At 38.6% G+C, this 21,296-nt stretch overlaps 1 protein-coding gene across 4 annotated transcripts in view; it reads right to left on the minus strand.

Moving 5' to 3' along the window:
• The window catches only part of limk1a (LIM domain kinase 1a), a 39,114-nt gene that overhangs the window by 11,261 nt on the left and 6,557 nt on the right, over nt 1-21,296 (minus strand). Inside the window, exons 1-2 of one of the 4 annotated variants that reach the window (XM_060875559.1) lie at nt 19,086-19,126; nt 10,776-10,914 (exon numbers count right to left, since the gene is read on the minus strand). In XM_060875559.1, the coding sequence (XP_060731542.1) occupies nt 10,776-10,914; nt 19,086-19,111 (165 nt within the window). In that variant the 5' untranslated portion in view covers nt 19,112-19,126. Of the gene's footprint in view, nt 1-5,645; nt 5,899-10,775; nt 10,915-18,625; nt 18,918-19,085; nt 19,127-21,296 lie in introns of those variants that run through there. The other 3 variants (XM_060875558.1, XM_060875557.1, XM_060875560.1) reach the window with 3 other exon arrangements.

Genomic DNA, 21,296 nt, shown 5'->3' on the forward strand with positions numbered 1-21,296 from the left:
AACTATACAGCTAGAAAGGGGAAAATATATAGAGAAAATATAAAAATCTAATAATATGAGTTGAGATCAGTGGCTGAAGAGTACGACTGTTAGGAATAAAGTGAGGTTGAGAAGACAAGTGCAGAAAAAGTCCATGCTCTAAGACCAGCTGGAAAAAGCTCCTCCTCATTCTATCTGCATTTGCCCTCAGGGGGATGAAGTGCTTCCCTGATCTCAACAGAGTGAAGAACCATTGTGTAGATGTCTGAGGTCTTTCACCATCTCTGTGGACCTTCTTCTCAGCACTTGGTATTATACAGCAGTTAATTCAACTGTGCTCACCAAGAAAAATTCTACTTCCTAGTTTGAAGCTTCAGAAGTGTTTAGGATGTCAAACATGACCAATGAGAGTTTTACTGTATATTTAGGTGAAAAGGAATACGAGAACAGGGAAGTGAACACTTGTGTGAAGAACCGGAACGCTGACTACACCGCAAGCAAAAATAACTTGAACATTTGGCCATGTTTTGTCTGGAAAGACATTTCCTAACTTACAGTACTAAATTCTTTACATTTATGACATAAAACAAGTGACTTAAATTGATCTCATTTACACAATTGCACGGTTGGGGTTTAGGGGCCTTGGTGGGCATGGGATTTGAACCTATAACCTTCTGGTAGCTCCACCTCCCCAAGGCTTTGCTTATTGATTTGTTGTATGAAAGTGTATCGCTTTCACAAATCACTTGAAATCAGTGTAAAAATACTACTATTACAACGAACTCTACATCAACATGGTCAAGCTGCAACGTAAGACAAATAAATACAAGACCTGAATTTAGAAAACACACGTAAGCCAGCAGATATGATGGATTATTTCCTAGAATCCAACAGTCAGCAAAAAAAAAAAAAAAAAAAGAGGCTTCGAACAGAAATCAATATCCGAGATCCAGACAAAGCTCATTTTAACAGTTGAAAACATCTCCGGCCTCCAAATTCTCTCCAGACTCTCGGTTTAGACGTAATCCTGACATCCAGCTAATAATCCCCTCAGAGACACAGCACCTTTACTTGAGTGATCCATCTCAAATGAACACCAGATTTAAACAGAACATATATTTAATATTTAACAAAGTTAATATTCCAATCTAAGTAAAGCACAATCCCATAAACACAGACTTTAATACGGAGGCTTCAAATGCGCTGGAATTAAAATGGCTCATCTCGGAGCAGCCGGTGTGACTCAGCAGATGGAGCTGAACTCATTTCAGTAGAATGACTTCACGCTCAGAAGGTTATCATCAGGTCTGCTGGCTTATAACACAAACATTCACAAACACAAGGTCACTGGAAAGAGGGATAAGAATAATAAGGACTGAGCTGGAAGCAGGACAAAGTAATGCAAAAGAGTTCTACATTCTGTTTTTTAACCAAGTCCAACTGAACAGATTCAGAGTCATTGAGGATTATTGTTTATGTTGCTCATTACACGTCTTCTAATATGTTATGTAAAGCCCTTCCTCATCCTGAAATACCCAAACTAGCACTTTAAATCTTCCAAAAAATAAAAATAAATGTAAGAAAATCTCTATACATTTGTTGCTACATTACATCCCGACGTAGTGACCAGTACGGATATATTCGCTGGCAGAAACTCTGGATAAAAGAATGTGTTAAATGACAATAATGTAAATGCCTAAATACCAATATTTATGAACGAACTTTTTATTTTCTACATTTAACAAAGTGAAAAGATCTACAGAGTGTATGTCGTGTTCCCCAGGTTTAGTGTTGAGAAACACCTATATAAAATATGGAATTGGAAGGCTGTGGTGTTTGGAAAACTGTTTATTATTTTGAGGGTTATGACAAAGGCACTGGGTTCTTCCATGTAAACTCTTTCCATCTCTGTGAATTGTACTGTTTTGGGGATTTCTTCCCATGATTCTCTTTCCCATTTACACCTGATATAGGTCACATTTTTTCCTCTTCTCCATCACGACACTGTCCTTGTTGTTACATACACAACCATCACAGTAAGACACCTATTGAACTGCTTTAAATCCACATTTATGAATGCACAATGCCATTTATTTTTAATGACCATGCTTGATAATGCTCTGTGTGCTCAGGCCAGATGTCTTTACAATCTTAAACAGGAGTCCACTGCTGTAGAACACGGCATGTTCCATGATGATCCGATACTACGTGTTAGCAGTGAGTTATTCTGGTATCGTAAACACTGCTACAAACTCAAGCCACAGCAAAGGTGCAAACCACAGCAAAAGACCACCAGAGGAAACAGCCGTGACGCAGTCTTCCACCTCGTCTTTCTCCGTTGATGGGACCATTTGTCATTCCTGTTGTACTCCTAAAACCTCAGGAAATAACAACAGGCTGACCACAAACATGCAAACTGACCTTCTTGTGTATACAACACACTCAGAGCATTTCTACATTGAAGCAGTTGTCGAAAAAGCCAGGAACATGAACAACTGTTTTCTGTGCATGTAGGAGGGAAAGCCGAGCAATCAGAACACACGCTACAAACTCAAGGTCACAGGAAGAAGACAAACACCATAAGGTCCATTAGACTCATTGGACCATTAGTCTTCATGTGTGTCTCTCTTTGTCTCAGTGAGATTTGATTTAAGCCGGAAACTGTTGGTTCACCGTCTACACTTCTGTAATCCTAGAAGCTCTTTGTATTGACTTCCGTATTAACATTGATTAATAATGTTAAGCCTGCACCAAAAGGAAAGCTTAATTTTTTTGCCTTCATTTTAAGTAAAGGCTCAGGGCAATTAGACGAATATTAAAGCCAAAAGTAACAATGGCAAAGTTTTTATTATGATGGGACAAATAAAGAGAGAAAGAAACATAGCCAACAGTTTAACACAGGGATTTCAATTAAACCCAAACTTAACCTCAGTAACCATCATCACATTGAATCTCATGAATACGGCAAACAGTACAATGGCTCTAAGATTCGAAAAATTGGTTATAAGGATTCAATCTTTTTCTCGATATCCTGTTATGGAAGGTTTAAAACATTCCCTTCTAATTTGAATATTTATCATGTCCACATGCTACGAAAAGGCAAAGTTACTCTTTGTAAATTCCTCACACCTATGAACTGTTAAAGTGTTGGACGGTGATAGCCATGAGAGCTTACAAAAGGCGTCACCAGAATCATCTAAACATGTTCATTTAGACTCAACACTACAGACTGACTCTTATCTCTAAAACTCTTACAAACCAGTATGTTGTTTGCTAAAACTGTTCAATTGAGAAAGGGTCTATTTATTATCTAGTTATTACTCTTATCTGTCTCTGCTGCTGCTTTAAACATGACATCATCTTGTAGGCTGCGTAGGAGTTTCCCCAAAAACTAAAAAGTTTTACGTTGGCAACCTTCCATCAGATTGGTTTCACTCTGAACTGATACATGTCTGACTCATAGACTCATCGATTCATATCCACCGTATACTTATGATTAAATTTCATGGAATTTATAAATATTTGCATTCATGTGTATTTCCCCTGCACACGCTGGGGCTCTGAGACGGTTTTTTAAATGAAGTGAAATGATTTCTGAGGTCATGTTTGCGTTAGTCTCAGCCTCGGACGTCATGCCCTCTAATGTTGTCTGAACATCTGAAAGTTGTCATCTGATTGGATGGATTCTAATAACCATTTACTGACGATATGCTGCGACAACGAGCGCTTAAGAGGGTTTTTCATGTGAAGTTCAGGGTATATCATCATTATCAACATATATCATTAAAGGTGGGGTCTCCGTTGTTTGAAAGCCAATGTTGACATTTGACATCACCAAAACAAACACGCCCCTAACCCAAATGGGTGTCACCCCTGTTTTGATAGCTCCGCCCACACATACATAGGTAACCCAGGCAACTATTATGGCGGAACCTGTTGGGGCAGCTGGCCGAGGGGATATTTTTATCAATAAATGAACTCAATGAGCAATACTATGGTAATACAAATGTGTTTTTGTAGTACTGTGTGTTGTACCGTGAAAGGTTTAGCTCCGTTTCACGTGGAAGACGTTCAGTTCTCTCCAGCGCTGGAAAGCTGATCCTATATTAACATGGGTCCTACTTCTTGCCTTATCGTAAGCCTTTCTTCGCTTTCTTTCTTTGTTTTTATCCTCCATGTCAATGTTAAAACCACTTTCTGCTAATGTCACACATGCGCACTGAACACTCTCTCCGCCCATATTGACAAGACACGCCCCTTTATGCTCATTGGCTACAAGTTTGTTTTGTTTTTGTTTGGCGGCCCAATGCAGTTTTCAAACAACGGAGACCCCACCTTTAAGCACTGACACTGAAGACTCCTTCTTAAACTTAACCATATAAACAGTCACACATGGTTCTTACTCTGTTCAAGATGTAACTTTATAAACATAATAGAATTACATTAAGCACATTAATATAAACCTGTGATTTCTTTATAGTAGCCAGCAGTTCTTCATTAAGGCCTTTGGACCAATTGGAATTAAGAATTCAGCATTGTTGTGGTGTAAATAGGAATGACTGCATGCCTACATGTTTACATTGATCCTCTAAGAAGACTCCAACTTTGGAGATTTGGTCTGGTTGAGATCATAAGTTTCTGTCTACAGATGATGGATATTTTCTCTGCTGTTTATCAGGCCTGGAATTTGAACTCTAAACCTTGTGGTGTCGAGCTCTAGCACTCATCACTCCGTTGTTCCCAACACTGCTGCGTAATCTATGAAGTTCCCCAGCAGAATTCAAGACTCAGAGGGGTTGCCCCCCTGTGGGTCAGTAAAACTGAGTTTTGTTACATTTATTAGCTCACAAACCCTCACTAACTGCCTCCATCATTCATATTAGCTTTATAAGGTACATATTTCACTGTCGATCATCTACTTAAACAAAGTAGACGAACATCCCATATTAGTGATGCATGGAGGAGATTCCAAATTGAGTTTCAAACCAAGGCTGATGCAGCATGACCATGTGTTTGTGTGTGTGTGTGACTCACTGAATATCACTAGCAGCTGTCAACATTGCACAGAGACATGTCCTAAGTTCTTTAAGCTCAGACATAAATATATCGTTAAAGGACGATGCCTTTGGACATACTGGACTGTCCACGTAGGTGGCTGAATGATTGAATTCACTCCTGAGCTATTCATAGCATAATATATATAACAGAAGTGCTGCAATCTTTGGAGCAAGGCTCTAATAAGGATAACTGACCAGAACGCCTTAAATTACGGCATGTAAACGCATGACAGACGACTTGATGCAGAGTGCAGCAGTGCACGACGGGCCAAGACTGGAACTGCGCATGAAAAATTTCAGACAAGTCCAAAATCAGGTCATCTTCAGCAAATTAGCCATGAATAGAAACACAGTCCTACCCAAAACCAAGACATGCTTTCATTAGATCCAAATGAGATGATTATGATGCGAATGAAAACGATTGCTTAATAATAATGAATTCAGTAAAGATTGTCGCATCTCATGAATATTCAAAGCCGTTCCCTAAATACCGCCATGTGTCTAGTCTAGTGTCTCGCATGAACAGTCTATGTTAGAAGTGACACCCAGGAGAAGTCTCGAGAGGTTTTGTGCAGACATCCTTAGCAGAAAGAAGAAAAGCCATCTTACCTTCTTATCCCTTTTCCACAATTTTAGACAGCAAAATCCCCATAAAAATAAGTCGCCCACCATGACAGCAGCTAGGATGTGCTCATTCTAGCAAAAACGCAGTGGTGTCGAAAAACAAAACAGAGCCGGTGGCCAAGAGAGGAGAGGCACTTCTCCACGCCCCCAGTGCTGAGCTCATCTCTGAAAGCATGTCACATTGCTCTCGTTCTGCTTTCTCTCCCCCTCTCTTTTCCACCAGCCCTCTGTTTCTGTGACTTCATCACTTCCTGCCGAGCACGCCCATGTGCTTCTGCGCAGTGTCTCCTTCCCCCACCCAATACCCTTTATCACACACACACACACACACACACACACACACACACACACACACACACACACACACACACACTGGCTGAAGCTTACAATCAACCATAACTCAGACTATAAGCAAAGAGTTCTGTTTTTAACAGTGTTTACTCTAACTGTTAATAATAAATTTATAATCAAATTATTTATTTGCACCGTCTTCTTCATATTGACCCAAAGACACACTCACAGTAAAATAATTGATTGAAGAGCAAGGACAGGTCTTATTTCACAATGCATTATAAACCAAATAGGTGCAGTTAAAGTGTGTGTGTGTGTGTGTGTGTGTGGTGTGTGTGTGTGTGTGTGGTGTGTGTGTGAGTGTGTGTGTGTGAGTGTGTGTGTGTGGGGGGGGGTGTGATAATGGTAATCAATGGTTTCCGTCCAGGAAGCCTGGTCTGTTGTTAACAAAGGTCAACTTGCCGTCACTGCATCACTTCATTTCAGAGACATTTCTTCGTTCACACAGCACTTTTGAATAAGGATTTTTATAGAAAGACATCTGACTTCTCTTGTTTTAAGAGTGAGCAGATGTAAAATAGCACACTTGCACATTCTGCTATTGATTATTATTCAATCATTCTATTATTCATTCAGCCAAATGGTGCACGATGCACGAGGAGTCCATCTGCTCCATCCTGCATCTACTATATATGATCTTTAAAAACCCGTTCACATGGTAAAAGTTAAACATATTATACATCTGTCTTTTAAACTTGCTGAAACTAAAATCTCATTTAGCTTACCATACTTTTAAACATCTTTAAAAAGACTCACTATTTTGCGTTAAACCGGCTGCTGACCCAACATCTCAAAGCTAGCACGTGACTAAAGATATCACGGCTTTCACAGCCATCATGGCTCATCACTGGACATACAGAGTCATGACACCTCATGATGGAAAGAATGAGCAATATAGCCACCATTTGTAGTTCAACAACTATGATGTTGTTCCAGACCACGTGTGTGTGTGTGTGTGTGTCAGGGTGAGGGGGTGTTCAGGGGCTATATAGTATAGTGTATACAGTGTTTATCTATTTCTGCTGGAAACCACAGCGTATTCATAATACTAGAAACTCTGGCGAGTTAAAGCCAATAACCGAGATCATCTTTTCCTGGTATTAATGTTCAACGGGAAAATGAAAACCTGCATGTAACCACACACCTGAGGACCAAACAAAGCAAATGTCTGGTATTATTGCACCATTCGAGCAGCTAATGCTGTTATACGTAGGCTTGATACAGATATAATGCTCATCTAGGCAACAGTGCGACATAAACAGTCCCTTTGTGTGTGAGTGTTGCTTCATGCCAGTGGGAGTTGTGTTTGCTTCAGAGGTACTTCCCATGAACTTGCCTCAGGAGAGACATGTGCATGTCACGCCATTTCAAAATATTTCTGTAAATGTGTTAAACTTGAAAAGGCCGAGAGACAAGAAATGGCTGAGGGAAAGTTATGGGAGAAAATCACAGTGTCGTGGTCATTTTCTAAATGAATCAAAAGAATTCTCATGTTTGGTAACAAAAATTGACAGTAAATGCAATTAAAAAAAAACAACAAAAAAACTGAACAGAAGCCTGAATCAGTTGAATAAACACGTCTCATCTCCTCTTGATACAAATCATTGCTGACTACAAATCAATTCCCGGTCAGTGCTTTTTCTTATTTAAATGCCTCATGCCTCATGTATAATTTTGTTTAACTAACTGAGATACACACAGGCTTTTCTGAAAAAGTCATACTTAATGGTGCTTAAATAAAGAAATGCAACATCGGTTAATTAATACTAAGATCTCTGGATGTCCTGCTGCCAAGTGTGATGTCACTGTAGACTCGGCTCAGGTTAAACAGCATATAAATCACTTTCTCTGAAGGACAGAAGGTGAAGACTAAAGACAACAAAAGTGTTAAATATGTTAAAAGTGTCAGAAACAACATGCGAAGACACCGTACCTGTCTTAAGTACAGAATTGGTCTGTGATAGGGATGTATTTTAGGATCATGTCATTAAATTGACTAGATAATCAAATCAACAGAAAAAATGTCATTATTGATATTCTGTCAGTTTAAAATATCGCATATCTGTGATTGAGTCACGATAATTGTAAAATGGTTAGACTTAAGCCGTACGTTGTTCTATCCATATTGCATAACATTTAAAGTGCAAAAAAATTTTAATGCTTAAAACAAGCATTAGATTTGACATGGAGTTAAAGTATAATCCATTCACAGTAGATGCAGCTGCACCATTTACTTCCTCGCCATTAATAAACCAAAGGCATTATTTCACATTCATTTGTAATTTTTATAATTCAATTAAACAAGAAAGTGATCATCCATCTGGACAGTTTTATCTGCCAAGGTTTACATTTTGTCTGGATTTTGTCTGGATTACATTTTGTCTTCTACTGAAGGCATCAGAGCTACAGTGTGTGACAATACGGGATCGCTTCAGATACGCAGTACAGGAGGGTAAACGTCAGTCGGACTCTACAGAGCTGAGTAAATGTGAGCTTGCAGCAGACAAGAGAACAGCTTGCTCGGCTGTCTTTAATTAACTCGGCCTACAACGTGGGAGTTTAATTACAGTGATTGCACAGGCAGGGGGTCTATAAATTACGGTGTGGACTGGGACCAGTGTGACAATCTGGAAGGTCAGTTACAGAGGATGTGCAGCAAAAGAATTCAGTTTCGTGACTGTAAATGGAGGAATGTGACTTTACAGAGTCTTTTCATTATTAATTCTGGTGTTGCAATGATAATCTGGGGTTATATTATCATCCACCTGATTTCTGAGTAATAACGCAGTAATACCACGATGTAATACTTCATAAACGTTTACACTTGAATCACATTCTGATGTTTAAACATGTTGAATGACACACTTATCCAGAGTGACTTACATTTTCTCATTTTTATACAACTGAGCAATTGAGGGTCAAGGGCCTTGCTCAGGGGCCCAGCAGTGGCAACTTGGTGGACGTAGGAATCGAACTCACAACCTTCCGATTGGTAGCCAAAACCCTAACCAATAGGATACCACATCCCAAAGCATTTAGCAGACACTCTTATCCAGAGTGACTTACATTTTTATTTCAGTTTATACACCTGAGCAATTGAGAGTTAAAGGCCTTGCTCAGGGGCCCAGCAGTGGCAACTTGGTGGACCTGGGATTCGAATCAACTGAAGATCCACTACAACATTTAATTTCTATTTAATTCTATTAAATTAATTCTTAATTTGTTGATTTGGCTGAGCTCATCCTTTATAGATGATAAAAATTATTATTATCCAGCAGACTTCATCATTAAAGGGACAAAACTTTAGCTATAAGAAAAGACTGCTCTCCTCAATAAGACATCCTGCAAAGAAAGCCACAAGTAGTTTAGAATGAAATGACCAAAAATAATGAACTTCTCCTGTTGAGTAGGAGTACAGCATCACATCGATCCCAGATAAACCGGGACTGAAGTCTGCTTCCTCTCAATAACATCAAACATACAAGAATGTATTTACATTTTATTCATTTTGAAATTTTACCTGTCAATTTTTTAATTACAGACAATTTGCAAACCGAATGTAAATAACACGCATTTCCATATATCTGTAATGCACTTAGCGTCAGATAATAAACACCGATGCTGAATAAAACAAGAGCATCTCATCTCACAACCAGCACAAACTCTCTCCTCATTACTATCATCCGTTCTAATCTCCCTGAATTACACATACAGCCTCTTTCAGTATCTCAAGATGGTAAACAGTGGATTAGTGTTTAATTCATGGGACTCCAGCACGTGTGATACAGCACTCATAACTTCATCAATGGTGTTTTGTTGACCAGTGTAACAGGAGAGACTGTGTGAAACGTGAAGCTGCTCTGAGATGGAAAAGACATTCGAGGATGGACAGATTAAGACAAAGTGTGGTTGATGTGAACCTTACCCAAAGCTGCTGGGTTTATCTGCATGAGTTTTTACCGCGCTGCTGCCACATGATTGGCTGATTAGATAAATGCATGAATGATTAGATGACTGCTGTTTCTCATAAAAGTGTCGTGATATGCAATATTTATCAGACAAATGGCTAACAAGAAAATCTTTATTTATTCAATTAATGTTGTATGTTGTTAATTTCAGATGTGCACTGAGCAACAGTAAGAAAAGAACAAAGTAAAGTCTGGTGTGATTGCTGCTTAATACGTTTGTGGCTTTTGGCAGACGCTCATATCCAGAACGACTTACATTTTTATCTCGTTTTAAATAACTGAGCAATTGAGGGTAAAGGCCTCGCTCAGGGGCCCAGCAGTGGTAGATTGCTGGACCTGGTACTCACAACCTTCCGATCAGTAGTCTTACAACTAAACCACTAGGCTACCATATTTCACAAAAGCTGCAAATGTATGTAACAAAATCTCCATAAATAAGAAATTTTATTAACCAAAAAACCACAGTTCTAAACCCGAAGCTTCCACTGGTGCACAGTTTACATAGTGAATGTGGGTTATTCATGTCTGCCAGATGAATTTTATTTTTTCACATTCGGTATAAGTACAGTTTCATTTGAAAACAACAGAAACTAAAAGGACTATCATATAGTGACCAGTTTCTATACTTGAACTAAATATCTATTGGATGTGAGCGTACCCGTCTTAGAGCTCTTAGGTACAACGTTGAGCAGTTTTAAAAAGAAATGTTCATTATAACCAATTTATCACAGTTTAGAAATCAAAAAAAAAAAACTTTACTATTTTGGATAAAATAAAGCAGAAAACTAAAATGTACCATGATGAGCCCAGTGGTGATCGGCTCAGAGCAGCCATGACACAGCTCCCCAAATTTTGCCCAGTAGTCCTTACTACAGAAGAGACGTCCATCTTTCTCATAGTACCAGCGGGACAGAGATACACTGCATTCACAGCATCTGTAAAAAAAGATAACAAACAACAGCCACTTTATTATGACTGCAGTGCTTCAATCAGGACTAAACATAGCATCCAGGCACAACCATGAGGTCATGAGGATTATTAGGTCAGTGTTATCTGATCATACAGTAGTCTGTTGACTAACATACTGAACACACGGTAAAAACTGAAGTATTACTGTGCAGAACTTTCATTTTGTTAGACACAGACCTATAGGTAATAACTTCACACGCTGTAAGTATATTTGCTCATTTTCTGATACACTAAACCACTAATAAAGACGGACATGAACCAGATGGTGACAAACAGACAATGACCACCCTTCCTGACCCCCGTCTACCACACAGCTTCCTTGCGCCCAGACTGGTGTGGCTTTATCTCCTAAACGCTGACTCAGTCCCTTCATTTATCTATCATCAAGGCTGCACAGTGTGTCACACACTGTTGTAATTCTAGCAGAAATTTACAGTGTGCTAAAGCCAAAAAAAAAAGTCACACCTACACAAAATGTACACGGAGTGAGAGAGAGTGAGTGAGTGAGAGAGAGAGAGAGAGAGAGAGAGATAGAGATAGAGAGAGATAGAGAGAGTGAGTGAGTAAGATAGAGGGAGAGAGTAAGTGAGTGAGTGAGTGAATGAGTGAGTGAGTGAGAGTGAGAAAGAGAGAAAGAAAGAGAGAGAGAGAATAAGTGAGGGAGTGATAGAGAGAGAGAGGGAGACAGTGTGTGTGAGAGAGAGAGAGAGAGAGAGAGAGAGAGAGAGAGAGAGAGAGAGAGAGAGAGAAATGCATAAGAGGCTGTCTACTCCACTCCACTCCTACTCCACCCAGACAGCCTACTTTTTTTTTTAGCAAAGGCAAGTCTGGAAGATCAAAGCTGCTATAATACTATATCACTACAAATCCTAGCTGTGTCTCTAATCCTCAGGTTAAAAAGAAGAGAACTGAATACAGATGGTTTAAATATGGAACGAGGAAATCTGCTCCAACAAAAATAATTCTGTTGTAGAGTGAATGTGGTTAAGATAAAACAGAGCATTAGAACTTCATATGTTTTATATTTTGTAAAATAACTGTACAGTTGTGCTAATATATGGGAGTGTGCATGTGTGTGTGTGTGTGTGAGTGTGTGTGTGTGTGTGTGTGTGAGAGAGAGAGAGAGAGAGAGAGGAATGGAGAGAGAGAGGGGAATAGAGAGAGGAATGGAGAGAGAGAGGGGAATAGAGAGAGAGAGAGAGAGAGAGAGAGAGAGTGTGCATTCGTTCTTTCAGTGTTGACGGTATTGAGATTTGGAGAGAAGTCCAGATGAGGATTAAGAGGATAATCTGTTAAACTAAAGAGGATAAGGTTCAGTGTGCTTTCCTAAAATAAATCTGAAATAAAATGAAGAAAGGATGAAGGATTACAAGTTATGATGCTGAATTAATCCGGGGAAGAGGACAGTATGCCACTGCGACTCCTTCATCATAGAGTTCAGTAGAATTACTTGAGGGACATGTTGTTTAAATGAACTACACTTTCTGTAAATATAGAGCTGAGCCACAAAGTGTGTTCACCTGATAAAGCAGGACTATTTAGGACCAACACTGGCATGAGTGAGTTTGGGTGAAAGAGTGAATGCGATCATCTGCTGTCGAAGCTCATCCACCTCAAGGCTTTGAAAGGTTTTGCGCGTTTATTTGAGTCCCCACAGTCTTCCTGTTAGCTCAAACCAGTCTGATCTCTGACTGTACTGAAATAATCAGACAAAAGTCTAACACCAAGATGAACTGCTAAAAGAAGTCCTTTTATTAGATTGACGTTAGATGATATTGACGTTAGCTTCCCAGGCTTCCGTTATCTCATCAGTGGAGAGTGTCAGTGAAATGAAGAGGAGGTTAATGATCTCCCCTCCGTCTGGCCCCATTCCATCTAAGAAGTCTGGTTCATCCCACAATGAGTCATTGTGTTCCTGCTCTCCTGAATGGAGCTCGCTGGTTTTTGCACCCTATTCATTACAGCTCCCCATGGGAATCAGCAGCACTCTATTAATTACTTCTTGGTGTATGTGTGGAGTGTCTGCTCACAGCATCCACTTTCATCTCCTCGACCCCACATTAACCTACCATAAGGTTTACGTCCTGTTATTGCAATAGATAGGAGGTGCACCACAAGGGAACGCAGGTTAAAATGCATCTGCATTAAAATAGATGTTTAATGCATCAGCAACTGTGTGAGAGAAAGAGTACCATGCTGTATTTTGTCCACTTATGATACAATGGTGGTAGAAGGTGAAAGGCGCCGAGGCTTAGCAGTTATCACGTTTGGCTCACGTCTTCAAGGTTGGGGGTTCATTTCCTGCCTCCACCCTGTGTGCATGGAGTTTAACATGTTCTCCTTGTTTCTGGGTTGCCACTGGGTTCACCGGTTTAGTCTCCAGTCCAAAGTCATGTTCTGCATCAGCATGATCTATGAATTGTCCATAGTGTGTGTGTGTGTGTGTGTGTGTGTGAGTCCTGTGGCAACTCCAGGCTGCCCCTAACACCGTGGTACAGACAATTACTGGATGGATGGATGGATGGTAGGTGTTCCTCATATAACAGACCCAACAGAAACCACAAAAACATTGCATTGTTAAAATGTACAGCTGTGAGCTGAATGTCCACGATGTTAATGTTCTTTGACCTTTAAAAACACACCTGAAATTTCATGTTAAATCAAATCTTTGACCTTAAATACAGTAGTAAATATAATTAAAGAGGGTCGGTATAATTAGACACGAGAGTAGATGCACTGACTAGAGAATAATTCTGAACTCACTGGATTGAACAATGACTTGCAAAGCTAGAAAATTAGACTTGAAAAATGGACAGAAAGATCAGAACAAGACATTTACATTTCTCTTAAACTGATACCAATTCAAACTAATACTAACAATAAAACCCTCACACCCATCTGTATATTTAATATCCGAATCATTTTCAGAGTGACACTTAAAAGCAAAAATAGCAGTTTTTGGGGCTAAAAAGAAAAAGAAGGCTAATATACAGAAAAGAAGGACCAATGTTATTGATCAGAGAGCAATAGAGGACTTACAGGAAACTGAAAATAAAAACTCCCCATTATGTAACAACACTTCTCATGCTGTGAATTTCTTAAAATTTGATCGGAAAGCACCGGATTGTTTTGTTCACATTTTCAGAAAACATTTCAAAACACTGTAGTTAACAAAGTGGTAAAAGTTGGACTCCAGCCAGACCAGAGGACTAGACAGGTTTCCTCTCCTGTTGAAAATTGTGTTTGTCTGACAGCTGTGACGTGTTTCAGGAAGCCAGATAGAGAAAGAGGAGCGAAAAGTGTCACCTTTAAAGGAAGCACGCTTTGCCAAAAGGACGTGGTTATAAGAGAAGAAGCACGATCATGAGGAACAGGATGGAGCGTTTATCCATTTTTGAAAAGTTCCATCACAGTCCAGGGCCAATATTTTGAATAATTAGACAAGTTAAAACCGGATTAAAAAAACGATAGATATATCAAAGCAATGGTATTCTGTGGATAGAAAAAGAAACATGTATGACAAGAATAAACTGCTTTCAGACAATTAAGCTTAGGGATCAAATTTTCCAGCTCAGATAGTGATCATATAATGTTCACTGTGGCTACCAGAAGCTTTGTGAAATCTACACGCATGTGATCTGTGGAAATGTGACCTTCTCATCCTGGTCCGCAAGAATAAATAAATAATAAAATATTCTGAACATTAATCCATCTCTGAGAAGGAACTGGAAATGATGACCTGAGATGAAGTGAGAAGAAAACTCAAATACTGCAGTTTCATTATCTGCAAAACATGAATTCTGTACTATGGAATAGCGGAATATTTTATGTAGTAAAACGTCTCGAGCACATGAACGACATTAAGCATTAAGATACAAAACCATACGGATAAGAAAGAGAAATCATGCAGCAGCACACTTTTATCATTGGTACCCCTCCTCCTATTCCTCCTCTTCTTCAGAAGAGCAGAATATCAATGAGCGCATGATGTCATGGCTTTGAAGAAAAGGATGACCTCATCCTTAGGTTGGCTCCGCACCCAAAAGACTGGCTCACCAGAGCTGTTAGCCAATCAGAGAGAGGCAGCGCTCAAACTGACAACCTCAGCAACTCTGTATTAACCCTAAACATACCGACATGTTATACGCACAGCACGGGCTCTTTACTGAACGACAACAACACAAAACATTAACTCAAAAACACACCAGTGACGTCCAAGTACTGATTTATATTAGACACAGATCAAACAGATGAGAGAAGATATTAACATAGATAGATAGATAGATAGATAGATAGATAGATAGATAGATAGATAGATAGATAGATAGATAGATAATTAAAAAAATCGTCAAGTAAATAAATATTAAGATAATAGCATCATAAACAGATAGACAGACAGGCAGACAGACAATATTAATAATGAATGATGCAGTTCACAATTGTTTCAGGTCTCAGAACATAGAGATTAAATTAAATTACACACTAGGTTCATAGTTAAAGGGTTTTCTTTACTACAGACAACCTTCTGATAACAAGATGGCGCTTGACACTAACAAAGTGAAACAAAAACTAAACATGGCATTATGTATTTTGTTTGTGACAATTGAAGGATCATTGTTCCTTTTTTTAGCGCCCTCTGCTGTCTCCAAGTCAAACTGCAGCACACCTTTCCCTTATGAGCTACTGAACTGAGACGACCAGAATACTAGGTGTGAAAGTGTGCTTAAGAATTTGATCCTAGTTCACATTTGATGATACAAATGATGAGAGTGAGTGAGAGAGAGAGTGAGAGCAAAAAAAAAAAGAAGAGTATATTACAGCTTCCTCCTCTTTCTTCCTCACTTTACCCTGATTGGATGTAGATGTTTCATTTTAGGGCATGTTCACATTTTAGTGATTTCTCCCCTGGAGCACAAAAGCTTCAGATTTCAACACTTAAGTGAGGAAGAAAAGCACCTTTTTTGTAAAAGTTCCCTAATAGATGATTTTATGTATGCAGACTGACACGAGACGAGCGAAAGATTCTATCAAGAAAGTAAAAGAAAAGAAAAATGTAATAGTATAGAATTGTACTGGAATAACAAAAGAAATTATTCTGTACTGAAAACTGGAGTCAGACGCATCGTTTGCACGTCTGTGTTGGAGTTAGAGGTCTTTAAGCAGCGTACTGAGTAGGTACTGAGAGGGCTGAGTTAGCGTGTATGGCAGCAAATTTGTTGCGCTTGCTAAGCTCCCTGTCGCATTCAGCAACTCAATGCGCATTTAAATACGACAAAAAAACCACCTCACTGCAGCTCGACAATAAACAAATTCTGGCTGGGTTACAGAAAATGGCCCAAACGCCAACCTGCTCAGATACGAGAAATAAAAATACTGCAGAAATGAAATATAAATAGAAACCAGTGAGGTGCGTTTCCTTAATGTGTGTCTAGAGCGAGGGAGAAAGGTCAAAATATCAGAGCGAGCGTCTTATCAATCGGCTACAGGCTTTTCTGTGAGCGCACAGGACAATGGACACGGCTGAACGGACCGGAGGACTCGATGACCGCAGCACTAAATGACCTTTATATTTAAAAGCTAGACGTAACTGAAAGACAAACCATTTATAAATCTTTACAGAGTCGAAGCCATCTAATTCAGTTCATTTAAGACTGTAATGAACTAGAGTCTGCAGGACTATTATACGATAGATTAAAAATAGAGATCAAATAAAGATGCCATTTTTTTTTGCTTTAAATATATAAATAGTGACTAGACTACAGAGTCTTTATTTCTTTTTTATTTGACTGTTGATTACAAATTACATGACTATTATTTTTTAGATATCCAGAATCCTTTTTGCTTTAACTGGGAAACAGAGTTTTAAAAAAGAGTAGGTATAATTACTACAAATAAAAAATAAATTCATTAAAAATTAATTCAGTATTCTAGTCACATTTTCTGAAGAAATTGTTTTATTACTTTATTTATTTTTCTTTTTTTCTCTATTTTTAGGCTATTTTATTTTTAAGCTTTTTTAAACATCAAGCTGCTCTTCTATTAACAGCCACACTGTCAGTGCAATAGATTTGCAAAATAATGTCTACATATTGTATTCATTTATTTAAGGGCCCGTTTTTTAATGATATATTTATGGATCCTGAGCTTAAAACATCAATCCTGGAAGTGAGTGTGTGCAGCGTGGAAGCTCCAGTCCTTATAGTCCTTTAGTGACATCTGGGAAGATTTTCCCTAATCAAGATTTCCTAAGAAATAACTGTAATGAATCTCTGTGTTCAGCTCTAGACTGTGTTCAGCTCTAGACTGTGTTCAGCTCTAGACTGATGTACATACAGTATGTTCAGAATAACCAAGTGCATTTAGTCAGTTTTCTTTATTAGTCAGGAGGAAAAACAACCAGACAATAGAAAACAGCTATGAGAATAAATCCGTCCCAATGACCAACTGGTTTCACTTGTACTCTTCTCTGATCTCTTGATTGCTTTCGGTGGTTTGTAACTCATCTGTAATCTACGATTAACGTCACTGCTTTCAGTAAGGAAATAATAATTAGGATCTGATTTTACTCTGGAATCATTTTAGCAGAACCAGAGATGATGACAGGCTTCACCAACACCGACTACTTTAATAACGGGTACCAGGTCAAAACCGTGTCCTAAAATATCCGGCCGGTTCTGAGCCGAGTCCGTGTTCTTCACTAAAACGGTATAACGATATCAGATGCTTCTGTTTGGAGCTGAATAATATCAAATTCTATAAAATATTCTTCAGTCCATGTCAGCGTGCTTTATACAAATGTTTTATCAGGGTTGGTTAGTATTTCAGTGTAGTTTGATATTTGTATTTCAAGACATAATACCTCAAGTGTATAAAGTACGTATCAACGTATCTATTACAACTTAAACTGAAAAACGTACATTAACGTATTGGATTTTGGAAAAAATTAAACATTATGGAATAGAAAAATGATGAAAGATCAGTTCATAAGAGAAATGTTAGCATGGCAGTTACTGATGGAAGCAGAAACGACAAACCCTAAAACTGATGAGTAAAATCAATTAGAATTCTGAATGAATAAAATAGAAGGAATGCAAAATGAACAGAAAAGACATCAAACACCTCCACTTCTCTTTAACATGCTCAGTGAAGAGAAAGAGACTAATCTTTAAAGATAAAGATAGAGACGAACATCTGACCGGACAGACGACAGAGATAAAGAGAGAGAAAGGTTTAAGAAGAGCGAGCAGACTACTGGAACGAAGCTAACATGTTAGCATTGTCAGTTAGCGTTAGGTACTTCATTGAGCTGATGATAGAAAACTAGTTGTGTAGAAATCCCACAGTAAAAAAATAAAATAAATAAATAACTTTGTTAAATCTACTTTTCCAACAAAAATAAAAAGCTTCTTGTTTGCCAACACTGGACACAGAGAAACACAACATCATATAATTCTCATGAAAACGTTACAAATTCAAACTGAAAATATTCTGTATAAACATAAGGGGAAGTGAAACCTAAACCTTATACACAACCCCTGAAACCCCAGAGACGGCTCCTCTCCAACCCTCTCAAACTACACGCTCGTATGAAGCAGATGTGTACAAAAAAGTCTTAAACTCAGCTCCTGAATTCAGGATTTTGCTTCCCGACCCATGACGTGATGAATTAAGACTTACTTTCTGCCTCTTAATTGATCCCTGAAGCGTCGATCTCGCCGTAACATCTCTCCTCTCAGAGCGAGTACTTTCGTGTGAGTTTGAGGAAGCAAATTCATGTTAAAACTCTGACCAGGAGACTCACAGTTGCACAAACCACAAGACTGTAAATGCTAGAGCAATGACTCCATTCTGGTGAACGCCCGATCTCTCACTCTCTGTTTGTGAGTCCATTATATTCACAAAGCTGCTTTCAGTTTTTTTTTATCATTTCCTGTGTTGTAAGCAGTCATGACCCCTGATGTAGAGTCGTTTCCTGCATCTCTTGTCTACAGAGCAGCTATACTTGGGTGGTGGTTTTCTATCAGGCAGACGAGACCCTCCCACCTTTATGACACAGTACATGCTCTTCTTGCGACACGTTCACTTTTACACGTTTCCTAATATTGTGCAGAAGCCTGGCAAAATTTCTAAATCTTACCTTCCTCTTTTGGGCCAAAAAGCCATTTCAAAAGATCTTGTCCAGGGGAAAAATAAAAACACACACAACGACTGGTTCTTCTGCAAAATGTCTCAGACAATTCGATCGTCATGTAACGTTTATAAAATAGGTCCCCCAACGTCTTTATAGTCTTTGACGATGATCAGGTAAGACGTTACGAGAATCTGCAGTTCCTCAGCATGGTTTTTTATAGTCAGCTGATGCTGGAGAGTCCCAGATCTCCTCCCAAGCCAAACATCAAACACGGAACCCCGTAAACCTCAGTCGCGTGCTTGTGTACTGAGAAAAAATACGCTGAATTAACGTTATTCAAATGTGTCCATCGGTTCCCGGTGAATGGACCGAGTAACATTTACACGGTTTGTTTTCATCCATCCAAAATAACTGGATGACACATTTTCAAACCCCTGAATGAAATCAAATGCCAAGCTTTCACCTGAGCTGAGAATCAAACCAACATCACTGGTGTTTTTTCCTCTGACTCATTAACACCGCACTATTCTTCCATACATGATTGAATTACGTCTATTTAATACTAGACTTTATAATTCCCATCACTGAGAACATCGAGATTTCACCATGTAACTGATTTGCCTTAATATAATACTACATAAAACGATCACAATCATTCGAAACCACACGACGTAGTAAATAAGAAACTTTTAGTTTAGCTTCATGGTGAAACCGTGTTTTTGTTGAGAAAGACAATCTTTGTGTTATGTAAACTCTACATATTAACTTCAATCTGACTAAAAACTAATTCCTTTCATTGTGTGCATCGATCCTTCGATGATACACTGATGACACTGATTTAAACAACACAGACGGTAAACAAAAAGCATGTGATTGAGGTTTAAGAGCTTCCTTCTTTTAAGCTTTGGCTTGTGAGTATCAACGTATACAAGCAATCGAACCAAATACAAATTGCTATGGTAAATATATTATTTCTATATATTATATATACATATATAATGTGTTATAAACAGATGAATATACAGATACAAATAGAAAGTGCATTTTTGTGTAAGAAACCATTTGCTTGCGTGTTCAGGACATCTGTTTGGGTTTAGATGTGTGCATCGATTCAGGGATTGAGCAAAAAAGTCACGTGAACAGGAGGTTTTTAATGTTCATGCATAAGAAAAAAAAAAGAGTTATCGCTATTCAAATGTCATTTAATGTCATATATATTTGTCTGAAGATCTAACTTCTAAGAAGGTAAAAATTTAAGGTACCTTACACAGTTTTAATTAATCAGATAATACTAGATTCAACCTAGATCTAAACATGGTCACTTAACATCAGTTCAGTTACTGAACAAATAATGAAAATAATAGTTTTAATAGCGTTATTGAACAATTTAGACATATAAAATGTCCAGTTTCGCTCCTTATAAAGGTCCAAATAGGTTAGTATCAGGACTGAACATTTATTGAGAACATTTATTTGTAATGTATGACCATTGTGAATTAGTTCATGGTGACTATAGAGCAAGACAGGCTGTATTTCTTCCTCACAGCACCACGATCCCAGGTTTAATCCTGACTGATCGTCCGTATCCCTGTTCACACCTATAATTATAACATACGCGGTTCGTGTGGCTGCTGTTTGGATTTCATGCATCATTTCCGCTGGAAGAAGCGACTCACGCACATTTATTTCTACAGCGTTCCACTGGCTTCCAACAGGATGCGTTTAGGCACAAATATACAAGCTGTATGAAACTGGTGTGGTCTGTTAATAAAACCTGAAATGAACACCAGAAAAGATGATAAAGAGTGTGAGATCAGTGGAGAGTGATTGGTGGAGAGTGATTGGTGGAGAGTGATTGGTGGAGAGTGAGTAGTGGAGAGTGTAATTGTAAAATTGTGAAATTGTAATGTCACTTTGTAATGTCACCCTTGTAGATGTGTAGAAAAGGGTCTTGTAAGCTATTAATAGTCACTAATGTCACAAATCCAATACACAATACTCCCAAACTGGGCATCACTGCAGGGCAAAATGATACCCAGGAATGACAGCAAGTGTTTTTTCCTTAAACTGAGGCTCTGTAACATAAAGTTACTCAGAAAACCCTATTTGGAACAGTCCGCTCTAGTTCTAGTGCTACTTTCCCATGAAGTTAAAGCCCCAGGCTTCCACAGTCTCCACGGGCTGCTCGGTTTTTCCACCCAAGGGACATATCAGCCC

The sequence above is a fragment of the Tachysurus vachellii genome, chromosome 1 (genome assembly GCF_030014155.1).
Source record: "Tachysurus vachellii isolate PV-2020 chromosome 1, HZAU_Pvac_v1, whole genome shotgun sequence".
Taxonomy (NCBI): Eukaryota; Metazoa; Chordata; class Actinopteri; order Siluriformes; family Bagridae; genus Tachysurus; species Tachysurus vachellii.